This window comes from Neocloeon triangulifer, unplaced genomic scaffold, assembly GCF_031216515.1.
Source record: "Neocloeon triangulifer isolate White Clay Creek 2 clone unplaced genomic scaffold, ASM3121651v1 ptg000011l, whole genome shotgun sequence".
Lineage (NCBI taxonomy): Eukaryota > Metazoa > Arthropoda > Insecta > Ephemeroptera > Baetidae > Neocloeon > Neocloeon triangulifer.
The window spans coordinates 1,269,643-1,286,756 of record NW_026775553.1 but is presented as its reverse complement, the minus strand read 5'-3'; the positions used below and the strand labels follow the sequence as shown (position 1 = coordinate 1,286,756).

At 37.7% G+C, this 17,114-nt stretch overlaps 1 protein-coding gene across 7 annotated transcripts in view; it reads left to right on the top strand.

The window, feature by feature from the left end:
• LOC132195841 (semaphorin-1A-like) overlaps nucleotides 1-17,114 on the top strand; it is a 90,648-nt gene that overhangs the window by 52,935 nt on the left and 20,599 nt on the right. For all 7 annotated transcript variants that reach the window (XR_009441694.1, XM_059618088.1, XM_059618089.1 and 4 more), the window contains exon 4: nucleotides 8,977-9,028. Coding sequence is in view for 6 of the 7 variants with exons in the window: in XM_059618088.1 (XP_059474071.1) it covers nucleotides 8,977-9,028 (52 nt within the window). In the remaining variant the exon portion in view is untranslated. The remainder of the gene's footprint in view (nucleotides 1-8,976; nucleotides 9,029-17,114) is intronic.

Below are 17,114 nucleotides of genomic sequence, written 5' to 3'. Positions count from 1 at the left end.
CTGCGAAGGATTTTAAAAAGCAGAAAACTGCTTTTCTTGATTAGCAGAAAGTGTTTGGCTTTTCATGTCGCAGAATTTGGCGTTGGAAATTGCCCCTGGCTTATAGACTTTTTGCTGGACGTGACTTGCGATTCAGTTTGAAGTTTGAAGTTAAAAATTTTGAAATAAATTTTTATTGAAAATATAATCATAATCAAATTCAATTTCCAAACTTGTTTGATTAATTTTGAATGTAATTTATTTCTGTACATTCGCTTTGGTTTTTACATTTAAATTCCAAGAAGATATCTTCAATTTAAGTTGTAGGGAGAGCTGAATTTTTGAAATTCAACATTGTTTGTTATGGAATTTTCTAAAATAATTGTTTTCCCGAAATTGGCTGGACCAAAATTGATAAAAATTTCACGAAATCACGTTCATGTCACCCCAATTAAAATTGAAAAATCTAAATCAAAAGGTCAGGGATAATATTGAGAAGTTTAATTAACAATATAGATATCCTTGCTAAATTTTTTATATTTTGAATACTCTGAAAATAATTACATGAATTTCTTTCAAAGTAAAATGTTTGTACTCGCGGAGAAAAATAAGCAATGATAATTATTTTTTTTTAATTTTTCTGTAATTGCAAAAACAGATGTTATTGTTAGATATCTTTGAATTTGAAATTTTTAAATTAATTTAATTTACAACTTCAAATTATTCTTTACAGAATTAATGAATTCCTTGGATTTGGAAACTAAATTTGCATTTCGGTTCGAATGTTGATTCTTGACACGAAGATCGCCGAAATTGCGGTACGAGTGGTGGAAAGCATTAAATATTCAAGAGCAGTTTTTACACCCCTTTCAAAGCCGATGAAGTGGCAAGTCCGCAAACAATGAATTATTTAACGCGTGGCCGTCGCCGGGCGCAAATTGCGGAAACCTCCGCGCTCCACCAACATTTTTTTTTTTTATTATTTTCGGCGGCAGATCAAGCGTCGAGATTGAAATTTAATATGGCCGCAAACAGAAAGAGGGCGATTGAAATTCTCTCTCTGGCAAAAAAATCCATCCGAGAGAGGCGTGCGTGTGAGTGTCGCGGCGGCGGCAGTATTTGCACAGGTGAATAAATATTTATTAAGATCTCGTTGGTTGGCAGCAGATGCAGCCCCACATTTTAATTGCGCGCGGTCGGAATTTACATTTGAATGCGGCAAAAATGAGAGCAGAAAACCTTCTTTGACTTGCTGATGCCGAATCGCAGCTACTTGGAATTTTATTCGAATTATTTGCAAAACTTGAGACGTAAAAGGAAAATATATACTTAAAACTTTTGCTTTTTAATAATTGAGTGGAAGAAAAAGGCATTTGCTTCAAAAGGAAAAAGTCTGTTCAAGTTTATTAAATATTTGTGATGATTAAATCTAAAATTTAACTTTTTTTAATGGAAGTTCTTTTTTTTACAAATTTTTCATATCTCAATTAAATAAATGTTGCCATTACTGATTTTTCATTAAAAATAAGTGTTCAATTTCCATTTATAGAAATATTGAGATCTTTGCTCGATTTATTGCTTTTTAAGCCTGGGTCGATTTGCAAGTCTCTTTGAAAGGTGTTGACTTTTATTACAAGAGTGTTGAACTTGACACCGGGACAATTAACTGCTTTCTTCGGAATAAGAAGTTTTATTTTTAGGCTCGCCTCTCGTTAAACTAGGCGTGGTCTCGCTTTTCTGAAAGCAAAAGGACATAAGACGGTGCTCGCTCCAGATGTGCTCTCGACACACCTGCAGTCTTTTCGGCCAAAGTGGTGCCAATTTATCGCTCCATCCTCTAATTAATATGCTCATTAAATATTCACCGCACAAAATGTATTTTCCTCTCACGCTTGTCGCCGAATTTTGCAGTTTGACGCTTCAATTAGACGCGCTAAATAAATGGCACCTCGTCAAGTGACGTCACGCGGGTTCTGCGAACGAAAACTCGAATTAGTTTTGTCGGCCGGCCAGGCAGGGCCTGATAATTATTCATTAGCTCTGGCGCGTCAAAATCAAAGCTTCATTAAGCGCGTGTATCGTAAACACTTTTGCCATAGAACTTTACATTCGACACCAAAGTTGCAAAACTAATTAAATCGAGTCAACGTTCGCCGAGTGAAATCTTCGTCACTGAGGCTGGATTTTCCGATTTCAATCTAAACTTCGCGACGGATAGAGAAAACTTTTGGGATCTTATTTGAAAAGGAGGAAGCGGACGCGTGATTAGGTTTGGCGAGATTGAATTTGAAGAAGTGAGCAAACAATTTGTGAAAGTAAGACTTGAAAAGAAAAAGTTTTTTTTTTAATTTTCAAAGTTTATTTTTAATTTTGATTTAAATTGTTTTGACTAAAAGAAAAATCAAAATTTTACACAATTTTACATACAACTTTTTTTAATTAATATAAATAAATCTTCTCCGAAGAAATCGAGCGATTTAATTTGCGAAAAATTATTAATGTAATTTATTTTGAATAATTTTTAACAAAATTTACTTTTTTCAAACTAGATTTCTCAGAAAATCCATATTTTAAGCGTCCCAACTTTTACCAAAAGTTAAAATGCTCTTTTAAATTTTGCGCCTTGCTCTACACGCAAAGCATAGTTTCTATTAAACTCGAAAGTTGAGACTGAGTTCGTGACTTGTATCGCACGGTGGCAGCAACCCGCACCACACACCCTGCCTAGATAGATAGATGGGTGCAATGAATCAACGCCGCGCACAGATAAAACCTGCTCTCTCGCGTGTGCCAGCAAAACTGCGCCGCCACCCTTTCTTCCTTTATCCCGTCTATATTTTCATTCCCCGGGCTTTGAAATAATATCTTGTTTGCTTTTTTGCATGCAGCTCGTTTTCGCTCCTTCTCTCTTTTTTTTTCGGTGTGACGACGCGAAATTGAAAATTGCGAGCTGAAGACGTGCTGAAAAATAAGTAGCCGACAAGTTTCCCTTTTCGTTGAAAAAAAGAGAGAAAGAAAGAAAGAAAGCGTCTCTCGTTGTCTCTGCAAACACAGCATTACTATTTTCAGGCTTGTTGGAGAAAAACGTTTCTTCAAATGAAAACGAAATTGTTTTGTAAATAAATGTCTGAAATGTATTTAAAATTAATAACGTGAACACAGTTATTCTGTTTGGCAGTAAAGACACAATTTCCACCGGCTTGTTTTTAATTTAAAAAATTCAATAACAGTTTGAAAATTTTTGTCAATCCTTGCAAAATTTAAAATCAATGTAATTGAAAGAAAACAAAGAATGTGGGAAATACCATCATCTCCTATTGTTTGGTGGCGAAATTCAATTTACGCCCGCAAACAAAACAAAAAATGCAAAGCTCTGTGCCAAAAGGATGATCAAATAAACCGGAATTTGGCGTTTTTTTCTCCCTGCGATTCCGAAACAAAGGCGGAATTTATTGATACAATGAGAGAGCGAATGTTTTTTGTATTCAAAAAGCGGCTGAATTTTGGCCAGTCCATTTTGGCCAGAGACCGGTAATTAACTTTGCCCGTCAACAACGCGCTGATAATTTTTCGTTGGTGCGCGATTTTAATAAGCAAATGGCACTTCAAAGGGTTGGCCGGACGGACATTATGTGGAGCCGCCGCCAATCATAATATCCATGAATAAATAGTGCACACTTGATTGCACGTGAATCGGCTTTTGCCGGTTTCATACATTTTGAGAGGAGCAAACATGCAGCGCGGGTATTAATGCCAAAGAGAGAAGAACTTGAATAAGTTTGCCGCCTGCGTGAGCTTTGCAGAAGAGTCGGCGCGCCAAAAACCCAAAAGAGAGGAAGACATAAATTTGCTTACCTTTGCAACGGACGCGACTTGAATGCAAAGTTTTCGGCGAGCGGCTCAATATGTTCGAAATTCAAAAGTGGCAAACTTCAAAGAAAACAAAGATTTCAAAAAGTTATTTACTATTTTTTCAATATTCGTATAAATTTTAAGTTTTCCTCCTGTCCATAAATTTAAAATAACTGATTAAATTGAAAAAAATATTGAATATTTTGAGAATATTCCAAGTTGTATGAAAATTGTAGAAATAAAATGCTGAAATTAGCCCAATATTATATCAGAAATTATGAATTTTGTAATAAAACTTTAAAATTAATCAAAACTGAATTAGAAATGAACTATCGCAAACTAATTTGAGTTATGAAGTGACTAAATAGAAATTAATTGAATTATCGTTCATGCCAAAATTATATAAAGCTGAATTATAAGGAACAATCCAAGTTATCCTTTGACGCTCCTCTTTGAACAACCCTTTGATACGTCTCAGATCGTGATTGAAAGCGAGATTTTATTACAGGGGGAGAAGATCTGGCGAAACTGGCTTTGCCTCTTCAAGCCTAATCCGAATTGCCCTTCCTTGCTTAGCGCCGGATGAGATTAAATTGTCAGCGGCGGCAACAAAAAATGTTTTATTTCCCATCGTGCTTTTATTACCTAAAGCTATAAAAATTACATGCACCGGTCAGCGCCGCAATCAGATTTTTTGTTGCCTCGACAACGCTAATAATGATGATGGTGGAATGTTTCTTGGCACAAAAGAAACGAAATTACGGCGACCACAAAATGGACCGAGTTTGTTTTGTATCAAAATGACGAATACAAAAGAATCCTTTTGATATTGATACGCATAACAAAAAAAAAAGAGGGAATAATGAAAGAAAGGTTTGAGCCTGCAGGATTGAATTGCTCTGGTTGCTTGGCAACCACGGCAACACCCTCTCGCTTTATTTTTGGCCCTCGGCCCACAATCGAAACTTGTTGGGACCAGAGAAATCTCCAACCCTGCGCGTTCATTAACATAAAATTAATTCCTCTTTGTCCTTTTTTCGTACGTGACAACGGCGACTCTTTAATTTTTGCATGCTCCAGAAAGAAAGTTTTTTGAACTTGGCAGGAGTTTCGAATCAGATAAAATTCTGCCGGATTTTACGACGTCCCAGAAAACACATTGTAAATTTTTGGCACTTGTTAAGAATAATAAAAGTGGCGTCGCGGTTTTTGCTCCTCTCTGCGCTGTGCTGCAGCGTCACTTTGAAACGCGACGCTTTTTGCACGCCACACAGACGCGTACAAAGTTTCATCTGCTCCTTTATTTGTTCGCGAGCAGCGGAATTTATTTCCGACTGCGGGTAAAAAATTTATCTTATTATTTGCGCTGCTGGTGGAAAAGTCGGCGGGTAAATCTCCGCCCTTGTCTCTTCTCGCTGGAAACTGGAGAACAATGTAAAAAGAAAACGGCAAAGTTAAGCTGCAGAAAAAGACGGAATGTTGTTGAGCATGCTTTGCTCTTCTGATTTAATCGGGGCCAAAAATTTGATTTTTGCGGGTCAACTCGCATGCTGTGCACGTCGCATATCTCAAATCCAATTTTTCCACACAAATCCTTTCCAGATCGAAACTCAATTTGGGCAAATTCCTTTTCCTCCAAAAAATGAAATGATTTTGCTCAATAAATTGCAATTCTTTGAAAAAATAATTAATTTTTCATCTCCCTGGGCAACGAATTTCGCCGAAACATTTTGCCCTGTATAAAAATTTGCTGATCAAGCGAAAAGCCTCTTCACTCGGCAAATGAGGAAAGGAAGCAGGCACTTGAAAAGGGCCTTTCTCGACCTCTTGGGCCGAAGGGATAATTTTTGGCATGCATGGTTGCATCGGCAGATGTCTCGTAATGGATTCGCGTCTCGATCTCTCTTTGCGCTGCTTTTTATCAAGTTTATTTTGACACCTTCACAAAGTGGTTGCAAATCCAATTTTGCGTCACGCAATTTCCCTTTTCCCGTTTCCTCGTCGGCGAAAAAAAAGATGCTTTTTTATGTATTCTCCTTTGCTCGGCAAACAATAGCTGCGAGCCATATTGAGTTTTGCTCCTGCGAAACAAGTGCAGGCCAAGTTTTTTATATTCATCTGCTGGCGCCGCGCGCATGAATTTCCATCATCCGCAGAAAAGGGAGACTTTTATGAGAAACAAAACAAGAGAGCAACCGCAAGTTTTTTTTCTTCACGCGCCGTTTTCATTCTCGTTGTCACTTTGGCTGCGTAAATTTCACACATAATTTATGAGAGGTCTCTATTTTGCATAAGGAAGGAAGGAAGGACGGAACGATGGGGATTCGCTTTTGTAATCCTGCGTGAGTGCCGTCGGGATGAGGCTGAAAACAAAATGAGTTAAGATCCAGCACCAGCGACTCTCTTTTCAAGCCACGCTTTTTGAATGATAATGACGCAATGTGACGTCAGTGGATATTCAAGAAAGAAAACATTCAACCTGGAATAATTTGTGCTAGTCTAAAATTTGATAATGCATTCTCTGAGATTATTTTGAAAAAAAAAACTGGCGTATTTTGAATTTCGTAGTAATTTTTCTGTTTCTTGTAAAGACATGCGACAAACAGCAATCGATAGGAAATTTAATCAGCGCTAAATAAACTAACCAAGTTTTCTTGAATCGGACAATTTGTGGAACCAAATATTTCAATTGTTTGAACAAAGGTCAATTGTTTGACATTTTTAATTGGTTTTTTATCTCTAGCTCTTCTGGAAAACATTTTAGAGAAAAATGTTTCATACAAAAGTTGTAGATAATTAAATTTTGCACACTTTTTGCATTTAAACTTTTCTTGTAAATCGAAAGCGACAAGAGTTATAAAAGAGGAAATGTTCAAAAACGAGGTTTTATAAAATATAGAGAAGAAAACCTCATTTTTCAACCTTTCTCGCTATCATAACTTTTGCCGCTTTGGATTTAGAAGAAAATCTTGAATACAAAACATGTGCAAAATTAGATTATCTGCAACTTTTCCTTGAACCATTTTTCTCTAAAATGATTCCACCTAGAGCTAGAGCTAAAAAATCAATGAAAATGTGAAAAAACAATTATTGTAATTTTTGTCGCCAAAAATTATCTAATTTAAATTAAAACTTAATATGGTCTCGAAAGATTAATGTTGGCCTCATGTTGGTGAAAGAGATATAAAAATTCTCCTGAACTTCAACACAAAATTATTCTTCCTCCTGTTGAATTTTATGTAATTGAATAAAATCTAAAAAATTAATGTTAAAAGCTTTGGATTTTTGAAGATTTTAATCTATGAAATTCTTCAAAAACTAAAATTTAATAAAAATCTAAAAGTGTTTTTAGAATCAGACTTAATAAAACTTTTGGGTAGTTCTGCTCTCTTTCCAGTTGGCTGAAAGTGTATTTATTCCGATCACAAAGGGTCAATTCAAACAGATTGCACGGCGCTGCGTGAGATTTATTTATCCTTGTAAAAGGGACGCCGACCGGCCTGGCCAAATCTGGTCCATAAACATTGCGAGGGTCTTAAGAGTTTGGCTTTTACACCTCAACACCCGCGCGCGTTTTTCTCTCTAGTGTAAATCGAGCTAGTGTGATTCTTTTTCATCACACGCAAACCGGCTGCAGCATTTCAAAGACCAATGGACCAAACCGAGTTCAAACGCGCACAGTCCGCCGGGCCAACAATGAGAAATACTCGCCGCTGCGAACCGACGCATTTTCATGTTTCATTGAACTCGACGGAAATTCTCTCTAATGAATAAAAAAAAACGAGTGCTTTGTTTCAATTGAAAAATCTCTCGCGTGTGAAAATGCACTGTCAGCTCAGCTGCCGCCGCCGCCGCCGCAAGTCTCTCTCCGATGCCCATAATCGGCACTCCACGATTGTTCCAACTTTTATTTGTTTGCCTCTCATCATCAGTATCAAAAGCATTTTTGAATTCAAATGTTTTAAAACAATTGAAATTAGAAATTATTCGTTTAATTCTGTTTTAAAGACTTATTTAAATTTATTTTTTTATATTAGACAACAACGTGGTTTATTTAAGGCTATGGTATGCACTTGTGAAAGAATACAAACTGGGCGGATCGAATTTTACGACAACTGGCGGATTAGCTAAATCACTAATCTATGCAAATGAGCGCGGCTGATTATCTGTGAAAATCAGGGCAGGCTGTGTGTGGCCCGAGTCAATCACCTGCGCGGCGCAGAAACAATACCGCGCGCTGGCAAGAAGCATAAAATGCTGGGCGTGGCTCTTTCTCTCTTTCTTTCTTATTGTGAGCCATTCGAGTGATTTGTAGTTGCGAAGCATCTCGGCTTCAAGTGCCGCGTTCGTCTCTCCGCGTGTAATGCAAAGAATAAAGATCCTCTTCTCTTTTTTAAATCCAATACTGCCTTTGTCGGCGTCAAAGGATTAAATTTATTTCATATGAAAGTCGAGTTGCTTTTGAAACCGGAGCTAATCAACTTTTAATAAACACACTGAACTTTTTGATGTGTACAATTTTATACACACCGCAGCATACAGGGTTGAAAGAGGAGTCCGGCCGCGATAATTAAAGAGCTCTCGGCAGGGTCGCGCATCACCGTAATTAACCAACACACGAGAGGCCACTCCAAATTGAATAATGACGAATAATTCAATATTTATTTTCAAAGCTGTGAATCGAGCCTCGTTAGCTCACACGGATTTTGATCAATTATAATTCTCGGCCAAATTACGCCTCCGTAAATTCCGAGACAGACGTTTTGCAACTTCATTCATTTGCGCACCGATAAAAGTAGCGATGCAAAGTTTGAATTAATTGCCGCCGAGCATGAATTCACGCCAGCTAATTTATCTGGCTAATGCGAAAGGGGAGTGTTTCCATCATGATCGCATCTCAACCTCGTCGCGAGCGCGGGCGTTTCATCAGCGCTGGTGTTGCTAATGAATTGGTTAATTAATTAGATAAATTATAAACAAGCTTCGCGCGCGCACTTATACATCTTGGCTCGGAGCAACACACGTCATTTGATACATTTGCAGGAAAGGAATTTTCTGTAAATTCTGAAGAGAAGGTTTTTGATTTCAAGGAAAATTTACAATATTTCCTTGTCATTTTGTTCATTGTGAATTTCCCTGTTTCAGAAACATCGTGTACAATATCAGCCTGCATGATCTCACAGAATTCACCGATTATGTAAGTACAAATTTTTACACTTTTTAAATTTTAAATTGAAGAAAGATATTAAAATTAAACCTAAATGTTTAGTTAAAAAAAATTAGAACCGTCACTTATCATAATTAAAATATAACTAAGAAATTAGATACAAAATGAATTATTTTATAAATGAAATCGCATGCAAATTTTATTTGCTTAAATTCACAAATTGTAATGATGTATTTGAGCCATTTGCCGAGCTCCAGATTCTCCATAATTTCATTTTTTGCCCTGAATTTTATTTTGCTTCATCACGGATTCGCAGAAAGAATTAGTGCGAGATTTTCTTCTGGAAAAAAGTGAGACGGGGAAAAAGCAAAGCCCGGCGTCGCCGTCAGTTGTTGGATGGATTTCTTTCTTTCTGGTTTTTGCCGGCACTGCTGTTGCTGTCCAGTTGTTAAAAAGTTTGCAACAATCTTGGCTATGGATACTGCTAAAAGATGAAGCTTCTGCTGCACCATTGCCTCCTTTCTTTCTTTCGTTCTTTGGTACGAAACAAGTTTTTCCGGCGGCAGAGAGACCAATCTGTGTGATACTGACGGCGGCACTAGTTGGATGGCCAAAACTTTCCGACCCTTCTTTCCGAATAACAAAATGAGCCTGGCATCGTCGCAGCTGAAGCTGAACACGTCAGAGGGGATGAAGAAGAAAGTCGGAAATTTTTAGGCCGCCCAATTGAAAAAAGAGGCGGAAAACGCCGCTGAGGAAATCGTGAGAAAAGAAGAAGAAAAATATTTCATATGTTATGTCACCAGCTCTGCTGATTTTTGTTGTTGTGGATAACATTGAGGAGAAAAAGTTCAAAAAATAGGGAAATATTACCAATTAATTTGATTAATTTATTAAATAATAGAAACAAAATTATAAATTTATTGCCAGAAATTGAAATTTTCTATTTATTTAAATTATTTAATAAATTTGATATAATCTTTTAACCAACTTCAAAATAAAATTCCTTTTCACTTTCAACTTGCAATCCTCAGCCAAATGCGGAGGAAAACGCAGCGATTCCAACTTTGGAGTCGAGAAAGCTGATTATTATTATTTTGATATTTCGCCAGAGCGAAATTGCTGCGTTGCCACCACGTAATGAGATGCCAGGCGACACTTTCACGCCGAACCCGGCCTGCATCTGCACGTAGAGCAGAAAAGGCAGCTCGCAAGTGCCGATGCGGTGTTGATTATTAGGTTTCACCTAACTGGAAGGGTTTCCATAGAAACGCCATCGCCCCGACCCGCGTCCGCAGTGCAAATATTAAGAAGAGACTTTCTTGACTTGTAATTTGGGTAAAATATGGCCCTGGGCTAATTGGCGCCGCAGAAATTGAATTTCTCCTACTATGCAAATAATTCTGTGCAAATTGGAAACATTCTTTGGCAAGAAAATCGATCGCCGGGCCCACCCAATCAAGCTAATACCATTTTTCCATTCCACTTGAGCAACATTTTTTTTCTCTCCGATCGGCCCTTTTCCTCCACACAAACGACGCATGTTTCAAATCCTTCCACCCTTCTGGGCAAATAAACTTGCTTTCCGGGAGGAAACCCGAAGACCATTACGAAATTTCGTTCTCTCTCTCTGTGCGTGTTTGAGCAAAAAAAAAAAAAAAAACGCTCAACTGTGGTCAAGCAGTGATATAAAAGGGCAACACGCACTGAAAGCTGCTTTTTGTCTGCTGAAAATGCGAAACGCACATGAATGTCAAAAGCGGATGTTGTTTTCGCAAAAGTCCTTTAATGTTTTTGCCTTGATCTCATCTTCATTTGGACGGTCTTTTCATTTAAAGAGAATTTCATTTACCCTTTTCAAAAAGATAAACGAGTCTGGCCGTGATATTAAAAGGGCATCAGTAGCCGCTGCAAACTTGATATAAAGTTTGTTTATTAAAAGTGGAGTTGGTTGGAAATTGAGATTTACCAGCACGAGTAATCTTATTTTATGGCTCATTATTGTCGGTGAGAAAAACGACGAGATTCTCGACGAGATAAGAAGCGAGACGTGCAGGTGCATTATTTCCGAAGGCTTGTGACAGCGCCCAGAGATAAACAAGAGATAATAAAAACATCGTTAATTCCGAGTCGGGAAAAATGTGACAATTCCAGTTTGTCTCTCTGTGTTTTGTGCGGATTGAAATTGCCGGCGTTTTGAAAGGGATAAAAAGCTAAAAAAAGCGGCGGCGTGTTTGCTTTTAATTAGTGGATTCACGCACGAAAGGATGCAAAGGAAAGAGATCCATCCAGAGTGTCCTCGGCACGCTCCGCTTGATCTCGCACTCTCTCTCAATATTGATTTTCTTCTCTGTCTCTCGGGGTGGAAAAAAGCGCGCCATGCATATGCATAGGAGACACCCTTGGCTGCTGCGGTATTTTGTATATTCACGTGGAATAAATTCTGCGTTAAATCCGTCGTTTTAACTAAACAAATGAAACGGAGTTAAGCCCCCTCGCGATAAAAAGGATTGTTTCAATCAACATAACACGACGCGAGCAGCCAAGCCTTGCTTTTAATCCTCATAACGAATTGTGAAAACGTCAGCCTGCCTCCACTTCTGTCACAAACACGCTCTGAAATGTTTAAATTTATACAAGTAGAAAATAAATTTCCTGGAAAATGAATAAATAAAGATGGGAAAAATAGTTTCTCAAAAACTTACTCCAATGATTTAAACTTCTTTAATCAGAAAGAGATCGCTTAATTTATATTATAACTTGTAAAAAAAACTATGTGAAAACTCTCAAGAAAACCTTATTCAGGTGAAAAAATAAGAGTATTTCCGTCAATTTGATCAAAATCCTCAGCTTTTGGTCGTTGGAGGCGCTGCAATCGCTGATTTTGCCAAAGTCAGCGTTCGCAGCGCCACCAATGACGAAAAGCTAAAGTTTTTTCTCAATCTGACGAAAATAACAACTCAATTCTCATATCCAGAGCAAAATATTTCCAAATTTCAATTGCCTGAGACAGAAATACCTTTTAAACGTGAAAGGTGATATTTAATTTGAAGAAATCATCCATGTTTCCTCATTAACTAAAAACCAAAAGACGCAGTTATGCCCCTAGTCTCTTGAATTCTGTCTTCTTGGAGAAAATCCGGTGTAATTATCAACACGCATAAAATTGTTAAGGTTTGAATGAGAGGCGTTGGAAAATTTATCAGCCGCCACCAGCGTGAGCATTTCGTTTTTACAACCTTATAAAGGAGTAAAATTACACTATCGGCCGCCACCACTCCCCTTAATTCCTCCAGGCTGCAACTTTACTTCTTCTTTTTAATTATTTTCATTTCCACGCAGACTTGCTTGTTACACGCATGAGTTCGAGTCGCGTTACGTCAGCCGAGTTCATTGGCAGATTGGCTGGAAGATGCAGTCTTGAGTAACAGGTTTTCAGCGTCGCCGGGGTCAACTCGTCGTCGAATAAGGCGTGTTGGCGGCTCGCAGAAAATAGTGTCAAGTGCACGGAAAGAAACACCACACGTTTTGTATGATGAAGACGTGGAACAAAACGCGAGCATGCAAAAGCGTCTCTTTGTGAGCAGCAGTTTTTTGCTTCTCTATTCGCGCCAGACAAAGCACTCTTGAAACGGCAGAGCAGACCAGAACTATGTAGGACAAAACCAGCCAGACTCAAAAGTGATGCAAAAAACAAGTGGCTGCTGCTTTCAGAAACGTCCTGTTCAAATATCAAAAGAAAATATCTTTGGTTTTTTGGTAAATTCGTTTTCTTCTTTCAGGTGAAGAACCTCGGATGATCTTTTTTGTTTCGATCGAATCAAGAGGAGATTTTTGGGCTCTCTTGTTACAGATTTTACAGCATTCCGAGAGATGCCCTCCAGAGATAGCTCCAATTTACGGCTCTAAAATTTTATTATATAAATCCAGGGCTGCACAAATTATACAACAACAACGACGCACGTTTTTGAAGAAAAAAAGAAGGCGATAAATCATGCAAAAGTCCTTTAATTAATTTCGGTCCTCGCGGGATCGCCTCGGGCGGCGACCGAACCGGTTGACACACACACAATGGCGACGCGCACAAATGAGATGTGCTGCAAATAATAAAAAGCGGCGGCAGACAATGCGCGAAATAAAAAAGAAGCAAGAGACTTTTTTGCCGAAGCGCGCCTTCCTCTTTCCGTCTGGCGCTGGCTCGGGCGAATCAAAAGCCAGCCAGAGTAATTTGTATCCTCTCATAAGCGCAGGTATGAGAGATAAACTCTCTTTGAAGGAGAGGCTGTGCTTATACATCATATCGGCCACCACATTTCCTTAAGCCACCTGGTTTCAGCACCATTATTTTTAAAAATCAATAAATTTGCGCAAAAAATGAAGATTTTAAGAAAATAAATGAAATTGAGAAGAAATATTTCTAAATTAGTAAAAAAGTAAAATAATCTAATAAATAATTAAAAATATTCCCCTATGTTTGAACTAAATAATATAAAAGAAAGGTTTTAAATTTAAAATAATATCAACTTTTTACTTCAAAATTTGCTTTTTTCAGTTAAAACTCATTCTCATTAAAAAAAAAAACAGCAACAATTTGAAATTTGTGCAGATTTTCCAATTTTGAATCGGGGTTACGTAAGGAAATCCGTGTCGCTTCAAACCTCCCAAGGGAGCAGCGGATAATTATCTGGCGCTGCATTGCCGAAGATTGAACAACCCTCTGGCGCAGTCTTTTGAGCCGTGTAAATTTCCCCGCAAAAAAGCAGCAGAAAATTTTGGTCTGTCTGCGCCGCCATTACCATTATTACGGCTACACAGACTGTCTGGCTCGCTTCTCATTACGGTTCGTGGCCACCGCAATTCAAGGACTCGAAGTTACAATCACTCTGGATCAAAAAAGTCGTGACTCGTATATAAAAAAAAGAGAGGCAAACATACTTTTTTTTTTTAAATAAGCTTATTAGGATGAAAAAAAACCTCTTCTCCATTATATTTTGGGGAATAATATATATGGAATTTTAAATTAGCTTGCGTAATAAATTGTGAACGGATGCTGTCCTGAGAGGATGATTTATCCTTTCAATCCGCAGCGCGCCCACGCTGATGACGATAATAAAGCTGCCAAGTGGGGCGAGAGCGCTATGAATTATTATTGAAGGGAGGAAAGAAAAAAAATAACTAGTGCCGCCTGCAATTAATGATCATCCCCGTCAGCGCGGACAGGTGCGAGAATTGAAAAGGAAATTATTTCCTCAAGTTGGAAAGGAGGCGAAATATAATTTTAAAGAGTTTTTCAACCTTTCCGCTTCATGAAAAGCCAGAATTGTGGAAAATAATTCACTTTTGAAGTCATGCAACTCAATTTTTATACAACTTCCTGCCACGAAATAATTTCCTATGAAAAAGCAATCGTTGACGCCAGGAGAGCAATTATAATTACTAGGTCAAGCGATTTTCTCCCCCAGATAATAAAAATTTCGGTGTATTTCGTTTTTATCTTAATTATTTAATTGCATCGCATTCAGGCGTGACCGGCAGAGCAAAAAAGTGAGCGTTTTAAAAGCAAACAAGAAATTTAATTCATATAAAAAGTAAGCGTGTGACTTTGTAATTTCGCCAGTTTTTCTTTTCATTAATAATTCAGGTGCGGCGTAAAAAATAATCAAGAGTGTAAATTATGAAGAAAGGCGTGTCTGGTTGTTTCATTCTCATATTTACAACTCACACGGGTGTCCATTATCCTAAAAATAAAGCACCTTGAGAATTTTCCCAGCGCGGCACGAAAGGGTTAAACGAGGCAGGAGAAAAAAACGCGCGTTTCAATTTTCAATTCACCGCCGCGATGACGACAATTCGATATTTTTATTGAGTGCTTTTATCGATGTCCTCTCTCGTCCGTTTTTATCGCCGACGATAAGTTGAGCAGAAATTCTTTCTTTTTTTTATGCCTTTGTTGCTGCCGAGGGAATTCTGTGTATAAAAGTTTGCGCGGAAGAAATTTTGCGCGAGAAAACAAGGCGGGCGGCGCAGCATTCTGATGTTTTTGTTTTTAACTCGTGCTAAAGCATTCTGCCCCGAGACTGCGCCAACAACTTTGGCCAAAAAGAGCATACGCATGAACAACAACCCTGCCGGCGTTTATTTAGGCGAAATGGCGTTTGTGTTTTTAAGAAAAGAAAAAAAACGCAGCCTTGGGCAACATGAAAATGTCCCTATAAGATAAATTAAAGTTTTTTTTTAATTCTTTACAATATTTTATCACTGTTTTAAATGAAATTATAATTAATTATTGTTCAATATTTAGTAAAAAATTACACACTTAAATTTTAAATTACATTTTATTGACTAAATTCTTTGCTTGTTTAATTTGAAAATTGAAATAATTTTTATGCTAAAATGGAAAATTAAAATCTATAATATTTACCAATAAATTAATCAGATGAATTTGTTTCGTGTTCTGTGATTTATCATCATTCGATTGACGATATTAAAACGTACTTTATTGTACTTCAAAACTTCTTTTCCCCTTTGCCATAATATAATATACTTCCTGCCGAAACAAGCAAAAAGTGGCCTGCTCTGTCTGTTCTGCATTTTACAATCTCAAATTACAGTCGACAGTGGTTATTATAATCGCATTAGTAACACGAGGAGTTAATAATGCCCTCGCCGCGTACATGTGTGCAATAATATTATTCTTTCTTTCTTTGGTGCGGCACTGGTACTCGGAAACTGGAACCCTTTCGTCGAACATATAACAAGAGGGGCGGCAGCACCACTTTTATAATTTTATAATGCCAGTGCAGACCTGTTTGTCGAGGCACCTAACATGGCCACTCTTCCTCGCCATATTCATACTCATGAATGCGATAATGCTAATATGACAGCGGCTGATTCATTCGAGCTGCTCTCGGAAATTATTTTAAATATAATTCATCGCGCAATGAACGAGCTTGGAAATTATACAAACTATTATTATCATTTTGTTGAATTTATTGCCCTGGATGCACAAACCCGTTTTTCAATTTTAAATATGTATTCACGTTTTGTGTAATGAAAGATGAGAAATTGCCGGCGCGTTTTGTTATCGCGCCTAGGAGGGACGGATTCTCTCAATTTAAATAATTTATTCCATTTGTTATCATTTAACCTGCCTGCATGCCTGGCGCAGCGCTAAGTGCGTTAATCAATTTCGGTTTTGTTCTCCCCCCGTATCATGCACTCGTCTCGTCCTCTGTGAAAAGATGGTGTTTTCTTTGTGTCTCGTGCACAGGAAATGCATCATTGATCCCATTCGCTCGCCCCGCGCAATTATGCAATTTGGAGAGAAAGGCAAGTGGGACAGACACGGACACACGGCAAATTTACTTAATTAATTCAAGTGGCCTCTTCGCGTCCTCTGGGAATGAAAACGCCAAAACGCACACACAAGCACATACAAACAAAGGCCCATTTGCATGCGCTTTTCAAATTTAATTCTAAAAAATTTGCAATTCCAAGCGACTTCTTTTATGTGGGGAAATTATCCCTTTGTCTGGTAAAAAAGCCTTTGGTATTTAAGCGGAGAGCAAATATTTTGGATTCGCCAAATTTACACAATAAAATTTGACTCAATTATCACAGAAAGCTTTTAAAATTTTTCAAATTCGAATGGAATTCAATGAAACCTACTCAATTATTTTCAAAATTTTTGAATAAAGGCCTTTTTCCCATTTTAATTCATGGGACCAGATAATTTTCAATCTTTTGAACGCTTATTAATGAAATTTTCTATAAACGAATTGTTCAAAGAAATTGAAAATTTGAGCTCACATGTAAAATGACATGGCTTTATCTTTTGGTTATCTCCGATTTTTGGTCAATCTGCCTATTTTCAAGGGGCAAAAAACATTGGATTTTTAACACTTGCCAGGGTCAATGACCTTTGACCTATAAACTTGGTCACACGAAGAAAAGATGCCTTGGTTCATTAGCTCCAACCTCTGACCGAGAAAATTAGAAAATCTTCAACTTAAGGAATTTGGCAGCAGTTTTAGTAAACATAAGAAAAATGGTAAACAGCGGCGGCCATATTGTTTGGCGGGAAGGGCATGCGCGGACTGTGCCCCTATGGTGGGCA